This window comes from Hesperophylax consimilis, chromosome 1 (genome assembly GCF_061612785.1).
Source record: "Hesperophylax consimilis isolate HC1 chromosome 1, BYU_Hcon_1.0, whole genome shotgun sequence".
NCBI classification, from domain to species: Eukaryota; Metazoa; Arthropoda; class Insecta; order Trichoptera; family Limnephilidae; genus Hesperophylax; species Hesperophylax consimilis.
In genome coordinates this window covers 48,028,469-48,043,488 of record NC_142836.1, presented here as the reverse complement: position 1 = coordinate 48,043,488, position 15,020 = coordinate 48,028,469, and the positions used below count along the sequence as shown (strand labels likewise).

The 15,020-nt window shown below is 32.6% G+C and overlaps 2 protein-coding genes across 2 annotated transcripts in view; one reads left to right on the top strand and one right to left on the bottom strand.

Moving 5' to 3' along the window:
- Timp (Tissue inhibitor of metalloproteases) overlaps positions 1-13,689 on the top strand; it is a 117,980-nt gene extending 104,291 nt beyond the window's left edge. Inside the window, exons 3-7 of the mRNA XM_089639673.1 lie at positions 7,284-7,412; positions 9,166-9,248; positions 11,646-11,754; positions 12,026-12,147; positions 12,865-13,689. Coding sequence (XP_089495799.1) covers positions 7,292-7,412; positions 9,166-9,248; positions 11,646-11,754; positions 12,026-12,147; positions 12,865-13,071 — 642 coding nt within the window. The 5' untranslated portion in view covers positions 7,284-7,291 and the 3' untranslated portion in view covers positions 13,072-13,689. The remainder of the gene's footprint in view (positions 1-7,283; positions 7,413-9,165; positions 9,249-11,645; positions 11,755-12,025; positions 12,148-12,864) is intronic.
- The window catches only part of Syn (synapsin), a 301,930-nt gene that overhangs the window by 185,911 nt on the left and 100,999 nt on the right, over positions 1-15,020 (bottom strand). The gene's annotated exons all lie outside the window — the stretch shown is intronic.

Sequence of the window (15,020 nt, the reverse complement as noted above, 5' to 3'; positions counted from 1 at the left end):
TCTTTGTTCACTAAAATAGTACCGCCCGTAATAACTCGCAACAATAGTTTATTGGTTTAGAACAGTTTTTTTTCAATGACAGCTAAATTTATCAGAACACCGTCAATAGACGCAGACACCGCACAACGAATTATCAACAAACCTGACCGACCTTGACAGTAAGAACTCGCTGATTTATACTTGCAGGTGGGTGGGCGGCTTTTATTATTGCACTGAATTAATTTAGGCAATGAACGCATCAATTATAGCGACAGATAACAGATTGGTTAGGGGACACACATTAAGTCTTGAAAGCCTGCTAATGTTTCGAATCAATTGAAGTTTATATCCTGGAATAAAAAGTGGAGAAATTTTGTGACTCCTGTTAAGGGAATCCCGTGTTGTGAGGCAGAGGGGAATTGCTACCAGCCCTAATCGGGAAGCAATCTAGTTACCTACAATAGCTACAGTCATAGAATACAGAATATAGCAACTATAAGTGCTTACACTCGACCGAAGTTGTAGACCTCACTCCTATTTAAATTTCGAAAACAGTTTTGTACGGAAAAATAGACCCTAATTGGGCAAATATTTGGATCACGAAACACGCCCACAAGGCACTACTTGATTTATTCTATATAATATGCGTACAGATCTATCTAGGATTGTTTAATTTTTAATAGTGGTACCTCGCTATGGCAATACTTTAACTTATACTATAATTCTCCACCTTTTTTGTGTGAATAAATTCAACAAAGGGTTTTTTTAATTCGTGCGACACGTGTTTAGAAATAGTGAATTCTGCTCTGAGAACAAATGATACTACCGCTCTTCTACCGTTTTCCCTAGCAAATTCTTTTTCTTCCAAAAATCCATCTCTTCTGCTTTGATCTGTTATACATGTTATCAACGAGGAAAATCTTATTAGGAAATTCCTACCTATTTTTATTTTGCTACAAAATTAACTCGACGCACTTACCTACGTGCTGTTTGAAAGTGTGTCTAGCTTTTTCTTTATTCATCCGGATTTATTATAGATACAATTGATATTCACTTAAGATTTCTCCAGGGATTGTCTTCAGTTATTTCAGATACTTCCGAGCAGAATACAAAAAATACGTTTTTATTTACCCAGCTACACATTGTTTCTGATGACTGGAATACATTTTGAAATGATGATTCACGCAGAAAAATGACTGCACTTGAAATTTAAAGCATCGAATAAGAATGCACTTTTTGTCGGTAGTTCCATCTGTTTCTTGAATTAGTGCATTGTGAGTATGCCCATTGCAAACACAGCATTACGCCAGGAATATTCAATGAGTTTGTAATGAATATTATGCATTTTTAAAGAAATAAATTACTACCGAAAGTTTGAAAGTAACGCATCGTGGGATGGAAATATCAATGTTTGACTTCGTGAAGTGTTTAAAAAAATCATGTAAAACCGCACTAGAGTTGCAACTGCTCCCAACCGTCTGGAGCCACTGAGCTATGCCATCCCCAATTAGGGTATGCTGTGAGGCTGAAGGTAGTGCGGCGGGGAAGGAGGTGAGGAAGAAGAAGGTGAGGAGGTACCTGACTAATCAGATCTGGTCACCAAACACGGCCTAAGCCATTTCGAGCACCGTTTCAATTCTCAATGGTGGTCTTTTACCAGGGCGATTCTGAGAGTATCTTCCATTCTGGATCGTGCCTCAAATATATTACATAATACTTTAAATGAGTAAATTGTGAAATAACATAATTTAATCAAATTGCACAAGCCTAGATTTGAACCAGCAACCTCCAGCTTGCTAGTCGAGATCCTTACCCCTCGACCACGGAGGCCACAAGATTTTAATCAATAATAAAAGCCTATCCCTTTTCAAAATCTTTGTCAAAATTTTGTTAAGTAAAATAAAAAAAAAATACATTGTTCTTACCTGTGTGAATATTAAAACAATGGATGCTTTATTTTGAAATCGAATAAATTTCATAACACCATGTATATGATCATGTTCACGCCAGGGTTAAAGAGGTTAGCGAGGTTAAAGATCCGCACGTTCAAGTTTGCCCCTTCATTTAATGTTCTCCTGTCAAACCTTCGTCAGGTAAAGGTAACCGCTGTTTCAACATCTAGTGGCCTAGTTTAAGGTTGTTTATATCTTTGAGCTCTTTTTTGAGACGAGTTTGCTTTTTCCAACATTGTTTTAATGCGTCGCAAGAGGTTTACATCATTTAAAGAGCGTGGGTTGGACTAGGTACTAATCAGAAATCTCAATAGGTGATGTTTACAGCGTATGACGTTTAAGGCAATTTAATCACAAACAGTAAACACTTTATTTTCTGTAAACTGACATCAGCGTCTGACGCCTCACAGAGCCCGGACAAGCATTTGTACAAACAGATTTCTCCATATTAGGAATACAGCGCACACTCCGTCCGTAACACTGTGTACCTACTCTCAGCCCACATCACTCCCTTTTCTCGTGCATGTCACCTCCGGAATTCTATGGAAGCGGAATGATGAGTTCCGTATTGTACGACTTAATAAATAGTCATTTTGATTCCTACGCTCTATCGATGTGACACTATTTTTTATAACTAAACCCACTCATTTAGTCGGATTACTTGATCGAATACATTAATGCATATCGCGGTCATAACCTCAAGGGCCGGACACGTAATATTTTTCGCCCGGTACAGGAACTGGTGGCGGGCATCATATCCATTTGCTGATTTATTTATAAACATTTCTTTATTATTTATTAAAGTTAAAGTAATATAACTAACTACATAAATCAAAACTATGTAATATTAATAAAATAATAATAATTCTACATTGTACGAATATATCTTATCGTAAAAATTATTCCACATTAAAGTATATTATAATTTTTTTCATTAACTTAAGATTGAACAGGTTAAAAAATATACTTATTCGATTCTCTGTTTGAGGCTATCGAGAAGGATATTTTAAATGTTTATACCCTTATAGTATAGCCTACGCTTCTTTTACCCCTTTATTTGATTCTATGTTTTGAGGCTATCGGGAAAGATATTGTAAATGTGTAAATCCTTATAGCATGAAGGGTAACAAATATTTTATAAGCAATAATTATTAGCCTGAAACACTCATTCACATTGAAAATCTCCTGATAAAAGATACATGACGCCAACGGGACTTGAACCCGTGTCCTTTCGATTTCCGGTCGACAGCTCTGACCACTGAGCTATGGCGGCTTATCTCTTATCCGCGAAATAATTCAATATATAGTAGTGTTTCATTCAACAATTACTGCTTAAGGTTAATAATTATTGCTTATAAAATATTTGTTACCCTTTGTGCTATGTATAAAAAAATCTTGTCTTAAAAACATTAGTTTACCAAAAAAAACAATAATAATAATAACCTTATAGCATGGCCTATGCTTCTGTATTAACTACATTTATTCCGTAGTCTTATATTTATAGTGTTCGGGTACTTGTGACGTTTTTATGAATGATGTGTTCATGTGTATAATACATATTTTTTATTTGAAGATTTTTAAAATTTTTATTTATTAATTATTTTTTTGTTACATACCTACATATAATAATATATTTTTTTGTTAATTAGAAAGAACTATATATATATTTTTAAATCTTATATGTAGATATAGGATTAAAAAAATATAATTAAACAAAAATATATTAAAATAGTATGCATATATGTATAATATCAAAAATCCCACATGGGCATTGCCAATTCGTGGGTATACTTACGTTTTATTATGCAGTTAAGATTACAAATTATAATCAAAATCTCTTATAAATATATATAAATATACATATATTAAAAAAAATAACATTATGTTTTAAAATATTAAGAAAATATTTAAAAAACAAATAATTCCAAGATAAGATTAAACAAATACTATTTTTCAATAAGTTTATTTCTTGGTATCCTTTTTCCGTGGTGGTATCTGGGTTATAATTGAAGAGTTTTATAGTAACTCTATTATGTATTAATTGTTAATCGTTAAAGAATGTAATGTATTTGTTTCCCCATATTTCCGGAAGATAATTTATTTTAGACTTGATTAAGGTAAAGTATATTATCTGCTTCTGTTGGCAGAAGATGAGCTATTCTACCGAATATACTGAAATTAGTGGATTGATTTTTTCTTTTAGTTTTCCAAGTGCTATTTAAAGGTCAATTAGTTACTTACCTACAAAAAATATACTACTTTAAGTTAATCGCTCGTATACAGAAGACATCGATATGGATAGGTGGGAACATAGGATAAAGAATAACACTAAAAGTGTCTTCCTTACAAGTTTTAACGGAAACAAATGTTCTATTCAGACCATTACGTCTCACTAAATTTCCATCCTATTTGAATTTCGTGAACACAGTTTGTATTGGAAATTTACGGCTCGATTAGGCAAATATTTGGATAACGAAACATGCTCACAAGGCGCTTCCATTATTCTATGGGTAGGATCCTATCAGCTAAATATATTAACAAATTATGGGAATAATAAAATGGTGCTCCTTAATTTTTCACGAGCTTTCTCCACAAACTTGTTCAGGATCCGGCCCTGGCAGACCTCACTAGTCACAATGCGCAAAGGTTTGTTCGAGATAAACGCATTTCGGAAACTAATTAATTAAGATTAAAAACAAGTTTCTTTAATTTCATTCGTGCTTTTATAGCAGTGTGGCTGAGAAAGTGGTTAATTAAAGTTTCAATTTAAAAGATACAAAAATTAATGCGTAAAATGAACATTTTTGTATTTTAAACCTCCAGATATCTTTATCGAAGATATCCAATCCAAGTTTCCTCTTAAAAGCAAGTGTCGCGTTAAGAAATGTGAGTTCTTAATATGATAAAGAAAAACTTTTGACTTGATATGCGGCCCAAGCATAAATGCCCTACGAAAATTCTTTTTTATAATTCATATATTTGCATTTATACAAAATATTGTCGCCATTAATTTCCCGTCAAGGCCAAATAGAAAAATTATTTGAATAACGTCAGTAGTAGTTTGCAATGGAAAAAACATCGTATTTATTTCGAAAACATGATGTGGCTCGCTTGTCGAGTAGTTAAGTCAATATTGTCATAGTTTACTAAGATTCTGCGTAAGTTATTGACTTTTTTGTTTTACACAAAAAATGAACATTTCTAAAAAAACATACACTTTCGCATAAAAAGGTAATTTTGAAAACCAACATATCTAAGTACTTCTATAATTCTTTTTTTTCTGTAAACTCCATCATCACAACTGATGTGTATAGATATTTATATTCAATTTATTATAGGAATAACTAGAATGTAATAAAAATATCACTGAAGAAGAAGAAAGTAAATATATATTAACGAAACACGGAACAGAAAAAGATCAGAAAAAGAAAATAAGTTTAAATCAAAGAATAACCAATATTAATTATCCTAATTAATTCCCAAATTTTTGTCTGCTATATTTTTTGTACGATGATCTAGTAGCTCAGAGGTTAGAGTATTATTCATATAAGACAGAGGTCCTGGGTTCAACCCCAGTTGCGACAGTTACCTTTTTTATTTTCTGTTTTTTTTTCGCTGTTTCATTTTTCGTTTAGATTTATTATATTATCTGCTTCAATGATCAGATATTTATAATCTTCGATAATTGAAAATTCACCTTGCTGCGTCAATTTACTTTAAACAAAATAAACAACTTTGTAAACACCACTATAAAGGATCGATTTGTTTCATAAACCGATGGTTTCTTCGTCACTTATTCATTTTATTTAAATTTAAAATGGGAATTAAAATGTTTTATCGACAAATCAGAAAAAAAATCATGCACTCTGACAACACATATTTTATTTACGTCTCAGTTGATTCACTAACTGGACAAGTCTTGTTCAGTTGATTCTTGTTACATCACGTTTAATTGTCAATTAAATCAAACATCACAATTTTTTTCGCTAGGCATGTTTTTGTTTTTATCTATTAGGCCCCTGCTATTGCAGGTTTTTATATGCATGCAAATTGGCCTTCGGTATGTGAAGCTTGTTTTATATTCAAATTACTAGATAGTGAGAGCTTTGTTCCGCAGCATTGTTAAAGTCTAGACTCTGAGGGACTTAAGTGTGATGTAGTATGTAGGGGAAGACTGTTGAATATGTAGGAATGTAATGTTCCATAGGCACTTATATTAGGTGCTCTAATCGAGAGGTATTCAGCTCGCTGAGGAAAGATTTAGCGAATATCTTAGCGTTGACACCCATTGTTTGTTAAAGATTTTCGAGCCCTCCGAAACGACCGGCAGTGACAAATATTAATCATTTAATAAGTATTTAATTAATTAGTCTTACAGATATGTGGTCTGGTATTGATAGAACCTTAATATTTCCGTGTTTGCCTATCCGATGATCTTCTATACATGTTAAGCATATGTGTAAATAGTGAGTTTATGTAATATCTGATTTAGGATGTTAGTAACTGTAAACCAATAGTTTTATTTATTAGGTAGTACTTTTATTATATATTTAAATAAACACATGTGGTACAGTATTATATTCTCTCCTAATATAAGTATTAAAAAAACTGTACGGTGATAAAATAAAAAAAGGAAAAATAAAAAGTAATAAATAAGGAAGGAAAAGCAATAAAAATTTACAGAAATTTAAAATGCACTCAACTGACCAAAAAAGCACCATGCTTATAATTATTTCAGAAATTTTAGATTTTATATATTTATCATTATATCTATTTGATACAAAAAGAAGAAAATAAAACTTATTATTTTTATAAGAATTTAAAAAATAGAAAAGTATGTAAATAATAACCCCCTTAACTATTTACCATACGTTAATAGTTGTTTATCACCTGTATAAAATTTAAAATATATTTATTAGTAAGAGGGTTAGTGATTTATAAATATTATAAATTATATGCACGATCATTAAAAAAAATGAATGTTCTAACGTGCATAGTTTTTTACCAGCTAAAATAGTGTACCTAATCTACATTTGAACGTATTATGCATTTAGTTTTAATCGTATCAATGTTAGAACATATTTAAATGCTACTATGAAAATAAATTCTGCTTGGTGTTTTAAAAATATTTCAAAATTTTACTCGAATTTCTTTGAATTGTTTGAATTCGTTCCAAAACGTGCAATGATATCGCGTTCGAAATTCGATTCGGATTTGAATTAGGCTAACGAAAAAGATACGGACTAACTCCCCCAGACTTGGAAATCATTTGTTTGTAGAACTAAACGGGTCCTCTATTCTAAATAGGTACATCGTAAGTATAATATTAACGTATTTTGTAATTTTGTCAAGGCTACAAGATGGAAGGGAAATGGTGGTGGATGGCGCTGGTGCTGCTGGCCGCCCTCTCCTCGCAGCCCGTGGAGAGCTGTTCCTGTGTCAAGGAGCACCCCCAGACACACTACTGCCAGTCGGACTTCGGTAAGTTCACAAACATATATCTAAATACCTAACTAACCATTTAATAACCATTCATCCATTATATTATACATTCATTATTTCAAATTAGAAACACAACAACCGGACAAAAATGACTTCAAATTTATTTTTAAAATTACCAAGAAACTCCGAAACTTTCCATATTCCTTTCCAAAGAACCAACTTAACCCCATTTCAGCCTCTTGTGCGAATACTGTATTATAACATTTGCTTTAGCGGCAAGATTCCGGACATATTTAGCCATAGCCACCAGAACTAAAGTAAGTTTCTCGAATCTCTTGTGTTTTCACTTGACTTCACTTAACCTCACTAACCCTAAAATCACTGTCTCTTTTGTTGTATTACATACTTATTTTTCACCATTCTCGTGATAGCTGTCAAAAGCGCTATTCATAGAATAACGCATATTTTCGCTTAACGATTTATTTGTAAAGTTCGAGCATACCATTTGGTACTTGAACCCATGTTTCCTATACATCGATCCGAGTTTGTTTTATTCATAGCGAGTATTTATTAATTTTAATGGATCTAAGGGATGCTTAGATGGTTTGGGCATGTAGAGCGAATGAGCGAAGAAAGGAGTGTAAGGAGAATATATGATGCGAATGCGAATGATAGCAGAAGTCGGGGACGCCAGAGGAAGACATGGCACGATCGAGTGAATCAGATACTCGAGTCGGGCCATGTCAACAGTCAGAATAATAGAATAGTATGTACGATGCGATGTATGAATGTGAATGAGGATACCCCCTATTAAAAATAAATTGCTGGTTGTTCACCGTTAATGGACGGTTGGTATTTATTATTTCCTACTATTTTAACATCTGTCTGGTGTGTAGGTACATTATACATTAAATAATAATTATGTTATACTGGCTCTTAACATGACCTGATACAAATATACATTCTGTTGTAGCGGCTCTTAAGAGGAAGCTACAAGCCAAAATGTGTATATTCTTGGTATACCTTATATTGTAGGTAATAGGCATTAAAATCATTTGAAAAACGGAGTCTGGAATCGTTCAATTTCAAGCAAAAAACCGTTTTTTTTTGTAAATTTATTTTGTAAATAATTTTATAAAAAATCAAAAAAGTTAATCAAGTGAAACTGTCACAGATACGCTTAGCTATATTACTGTTTTTTAAAGTTGTTTCCTTTACGCGTTCATACATTTCTATTGAAAAAAAAAAATTTATAAATTTTTTATTTAGTAATTTATTATTCTACTCAAGCGAAACGATAGGAAAACGTTCAATTTATCTAAAGCATATTTTTTGGTATTCATAATGTACACCAATTCGTAATTAAAGATTAATCAAAATAGTGATTTAGCATTAAGCTTCGCCTTAGCATGAACTGATACATTATACATTTTTTTCTTTTACTTAAAAAGAAAGACAAACATTCCCGGGTTACGAATAACCTGACAATATTTGAAAATCTCCTACTACCACCACAGTTAGCTGAAAATGTTGCTTGTGTTGTGATGGAGGACTCAGCCAGCCGAGGAATTGAACACACTACGCCTGAGTGGGACCCAAGCGCGATGTCAACTCGGCCACCGACTTACTTTTATAATGTTAGAATAAGTTATACCCCAAATTTATAATGGAGTTTTGAGCACTAGAACTTCGCTAATTATAGTTTTGTTTCCGTTTTTTGCCATGGAAAAGAAGACCTGCATCGTTTCTAATGTACCTATTAATTTATCATCGTATTTTTATTTTATTTCAGTCGTGGTAGCGACCGTAAGAAGACTGATGAAGTCCACGTCATACGAAAGTGTTTACAAACTGAAGATCAGAAAAGAATTCAAGGTAGGTTCAAAGATAATTTATCTTACTTTTACAGATGGAAATAAATGCGGTACCTCTCATTACCCTATTTCGTTTGCTGGTGACCAATCTAAAGTTTTCAGAAGACTAATAAATTTCACTTATAAAAAAATCCGAGCCATGTAATTATTTTACGTTTAGAGCCGACACAAAAAATAGCCCATTAGGCGTTTCCCTTTGTAAAAATTGTGTAAGTTGCTCAGCCTTAAGTTTTTCCATTATTTTGTGTCCAGTTAAATAAAATGACTTGTATTTGCGCAAATATTATTTACGGCGCCTTCAATACGACAAATTTACCTATTTTTTTTAAATATGAGTAAATTATATTGGAGACATGGTTTTAATATTACGTTCGTGATGAATATGGTCGAACCTTTTGTAAGTAATTGATACTGTTGCATAACTCGGGTCGTTCGGACATTGTTCTGAACTGGAGCCAGCGCAGTTAGTACTCGTTGATTGCTGGAGTCATACTCACGATATAGGATGCATGTGCAATGTTACATGGGGCTATACGTCGGTAAAGGTCTTAACCCTCTTAACCTTTCACGAAAAAAGTCTGGAAACATTTAAAATCGTTGTCAAAATTACGAGCTGCAAGACAAATGGATAATAATATGACAACCTTTGGGTTTACAATATTTACGTAAGCTAAGAATTTATTTTGTAGCAATAACTTAAAACTGGCTTATAAGGTCAAGAAAAGGTATGGACAAACCAGGAAACTTCAAATTATTGATATCTTAAAAATATGTAATTCAGTTCTTTAATACCTATCTCGCAATACCCATCACAATAGTTCCATTTTAATATAATTATTTTACTATCATTATCATCAACCCGTATGAACCAGAATAAAATAATTCTAAAATAAAACTTTTTTAACAGCCATATAAGTGATTTAATACAGTCCTAATCATTTCACTTTATTCAAAATGTGGACGCACTCAAGACTTGTAGAATTAACTTTCAAACTTTTGATTTATAGTATTTTTTTATTATTTGAGTTGGAAACATAATCGCTAAATTTCCTTTCAAATCTCCTCCGCATTGGCTTCACTGCTGTTAAATGGTTTTAAACCCTTTCAGACCCTAAACGTCAGAATCGATTTTCGTGTTATTTTGGCACCCGATGGTGTTTTTATACCAAATACCAATCCAAATTTCAAATAAATTAAAACAGAATTTTTATAAAAGAGTGCACGCATTTAGATTAATAATATCTCATACACTTGTCAATAAATATTTTTATTGTTCCATTTCTAATCAATAAGGATGTTATTATTCAAATGACTGAATGAATTTTTTTATGGGCACAGTAGCCAATTGCCGTTTTGCAGGGTTTGCACAACACATTGGACATATATTACACTAAGTAGGAGTAAATTTACTAAACAAGTGTCTTCTGTACCCTGGGAAAAATGAGTATTGCTAATTTATTAAAAATCTTCACAAATTATAGGTAATCCGGTTAAAAGCGGGTTTACAGGCTGTTTCCTGATTAAAGATTATCAGGAATCTTGATAAACTTTTAGTGAATTTCCAATATACCAGAACACGCGTTCATGCACCTGCATTTCCCCTTGATAATATACAATGACGACATGCGGAAATATTAGAATTTTTAAGAGCGCGTTTTCCAAAATCATGATAATACATTCGTATTTTACTAAAAGTTAAAGGAAACCTATCAATTCATTCGTTAAGGCCCTGAAATCCCGTTTTTAACCGGATTAAGAATGATTTGAAGAGATTCTTAATAAATTGGCAATATTCAAAAATTGTATTTTTTCTCTGTGTAGTATTATAGCTATTTGATTAACAATAAGATATAAAGTAGTAAACCATTTTAGGTACCTACTGGATGAACATACTCGTACATATACTTTTATTTATAAATACATTATAATTGAGATAGGGTTGGACATTCTTCATTACTGTATAATACATTGAGATTTGTTGGTGACATGGGTAACATCATATTTTATTTATAAATTAATGTGTTTAAAGATTTTCAATCACTTCTTTGACGGGCTTATGTGACTGTAATACATAGGATGGAAAAAAATTAAATTTAAAAATTATTATCTCCTATTATAAGATGGTAGCTGTACTATGTTTTGATATCTCTCATATTTAAAATCAATTCTGCAGTTTATTAACGGTTGTTGAAATCAATGCATTTTTTTTCTCTAAGCTGATTATTGTTTTAATTATTTGTTACACATTTTTCAATTATTCAATACAAAATAGTGTGAACTTTTGTTTATGTGCAAAAAAAAGTTTTTCAATTCTTCAATTTTTAATAATATTAAGGTATTCAGTAATAACATTTTTATTTCCATGTTTATATTATTATAACAATTTATTTACTTTCAGATGTCTGAAAAGGCGAGAGTTGCTCTGAAATCTGGACGGCTCATAACTGCTAACGTCGAAGAGCTCTGTGGGAGATCGCTGCAACTAAATACGACGTACCTCATCACAGGTAAAAGCCAAGTTTCAAACCAATCAGTTATTGTATCATACTAACTTTGGAATGTTCAATGCCATGTAGATTTGTAGATGTACACTGACATCGAATATTCATACATGGATGCATTTACAGCCGTTTATAATTTTATTGTTTATAATTAATCTGCCTTGGCGGAAAATATTTCTGTTATTATTTTGCAAATGTAATATCCATAATATATGGGATATGCTCTGATTCGTTGTTCCTTACCATTATATTATACATATTTTTATTAAAATTTCAGGAAGAGTCATAAGCCTTCAGGCGCATTTGAATCTGTGCAACTACGTGGAGCCCTGGAGGGATGTGACTCCTCGCCAGAGAAAGGGGTTCAGAATGCTGTACAAGCAGGGGTGTCCATGCAGGGTAAGGACTTTATTAATCATTTTAATCAGTACAGTTGCACAGTTGCACATGGAGCCCCGGAGGGATGTAACTCCTCACCAGAGAAAGGGTTTCAGGATGCTGTACAAGCAGGGGTGTCTTTGCAGGGTAAGGACTTTATTAATCATTTCAATCTGTACAGTTGCACAGTTGCACATGGAGCCCTGGAGGGATGTAATTCATCACTAGAGAAAGGGGTTCAGATTGCTGTACAAGCAGGGGTGTCCATGCAGGGTAAGGGCTTTATTAATAATTTGAATCTGTGCAGTTGCACATGTAGCTCTGGAGAGATGTAACTCCTCACCAGAGAAAGTGGTTGAGGATGCTGTAAAAGTAGGTGTGTCATTACAGTGTAAAGACTTTATTAATCATGGATTTTCCTGAATTATGTTAAAAATTGTCTACAAATACGACTTGAAAGAAAAACTAACACTCAATTTCGAAAACATGTCTTTGTAATTTAAAAATGATCAAGTGTTAGAATACCAACGTTATTACTCCTTCCGTCTAAACCTGAAATGTTTCTGCAAGGCATTCCTAAATATTTCTGCAAGGCATTCCTAAATTTAGTCACCAAGTTCGTTGCGAAATTACATGTAGTTTTAATTATTTCCCCAATAGTAAAATGTTATAAATGTCTGACTTCAAAAACCCTCAAATGCCAATAATAAGTTATTAATAGTGTATTTTTGTATTTAGATCAACAAATGCCACTCGCGCAACGAATGCGACAGCAAAGCCAAGCACATCTGCAGGTGGGCGCATCCCTTTGACAATCTGGATTGCCACTCGCCCTACGGCATCTGCCTCATCAACAAGGACGGTTTGTGCCACTGGGCTAGAGCGCCCCGACTGACGGAATGCCTTCGGAAAACAGCACGGGAGGAACTGGCGTTTAACGGATGAATATTTTCACAAATCACTACATTTTATAACTTTAGATTAAGTTTACAAAAAAAAACTTTAAAAAAATACACATAACAATGTGAACACACTTTTCAAGGACGGGTTGTTATAGAAAAATTCATCTTCTTTCGTTAAAACGTAAGAAAAAATGTAATTTTGACACGTTTTAAAAAAAATATGGATAAAATCATTTGATTTGTGAAAGAAATCGTTTGATTTGAGATCTGATTTTACTATTATTGTTAAAAAGTTGCGATTTGACCTATTTATAATGATATTATGTGTTTTTTAAAGTATGTACCTGGAAATTAATTTATGACATTACTAACAGGTTGTAAAGGGTACCTGTAGTTTATTGTACCAGGATCAGATTAAAGCATTATGAATAAAGCATATTTGAATGAACGAAAATTGAATTAATTCCATTAAATTAACCGTTATATTTTTAACTGCTGAATGAGATTAGAAAAAAACATTCTTATAAAGATTGTTAGTACTTTTAGTTAAAAGTAACATATCACCTAAAATATTGAAAGAATGATTGGTTATTTATAATGATTATAATATTAATGTTTTGTAAATAGGTAGGTTTTATTTATTTTATTAATTAAAATTAATTATTAGAATACATTAATTAAAAGTTTTTTTCTACATTTTATTTTCTATTACGTGAATGTTTAAGATTAATCATAAAAATTGTAGATTTCACGAATCAAGGAAAATAAATTTTAGGAGTACCAACAGCTAATATGATTAATTTATAAAAAGTTTAAAATATAAATAAGATAGGTGTTCCAGTTCTTGCTGTAAATTTGCTTTAAAAATGTACAATATTAAATAGTTGAAAAATATTATTTTATTTTATATCTTTTAGAAAACTCAATAAAAAACATTTAAAAAATGATTATAATATATTTCATTTCTTTTACATAGAAGATGGCATTGAAAGGGAAGCTAGAAATTATTCTTCTACTACTGAGAATTGTTTTTTACGATGCTAAATGAGTAAAAATTGTATTTGACCAACTGATAATAATGTCGCCAGCCACTTGATGATTTCCAAAATAAATAAATGAAATTAACATTCAAATATCTCTTCAATTAAGCTTTTGTATGGGTAAGGCTCTCGAATCGCAGGTAGAAGGTAGCGGGTTCAAATCCCGGCTTGCGCAAATCAATTTTATTTCACATAAAAAAATATATAGTAATGGCACGTTCAAGAGAGGAAGATACTCTCAGTATTGCCCTGATGTAAGACCACCCTTCAGAATTGAAACGTGGCTTGAAATGGCTTTGGCCGTGTTTACTGACCAGATATGAATAGCCCGGTACTTCCCCACCTTCCTCTTACCGATCTCCTTCCCACTCCCACTATCTTCAGCCTCACAACATACCCTAATTGGGGATGGCATAGTCTCACTGGCTCCAGATGGTTAGGACTCTTGAAAAAATGTATGTCTTTGATTTGAAAACAAAATATATTTTTAAGATAGTGTAAAATATAAATTTACCAAAACTGGCCTAATGAAATTTATAAAGAGGGGTTAAAAAACTACTTAGAATACAATAAATGAGCCGATATTGAAGAGAACAAATTAACTAACTAACTAACTAACTAACTAACCATCACGCCGTTTCCCCGCAGGGGTAGGCAGAGAGGACGGACCGCCAAACAACTCGGTCTTGGCACACACTCCTTGCCTCATTCACATTCATACATCGTCTCATACATACTCTTCTATTGTTCTGACTCTTGACATGGCCCGACTCAAGTATCTGATTCACTTGGTCGTGCCATGTCTTCCTCGGGCGCCCCCGACTTCTGCTACCATTCACAATTGCATCGTATATTCTCCTTACACTCCTTTCTTCGCTCATTCGCTCTACATGCCCAAACCATCTAAGCGTCCCTTTCTTGATCTTACTCATTACGCTTACATCAGCCTTGC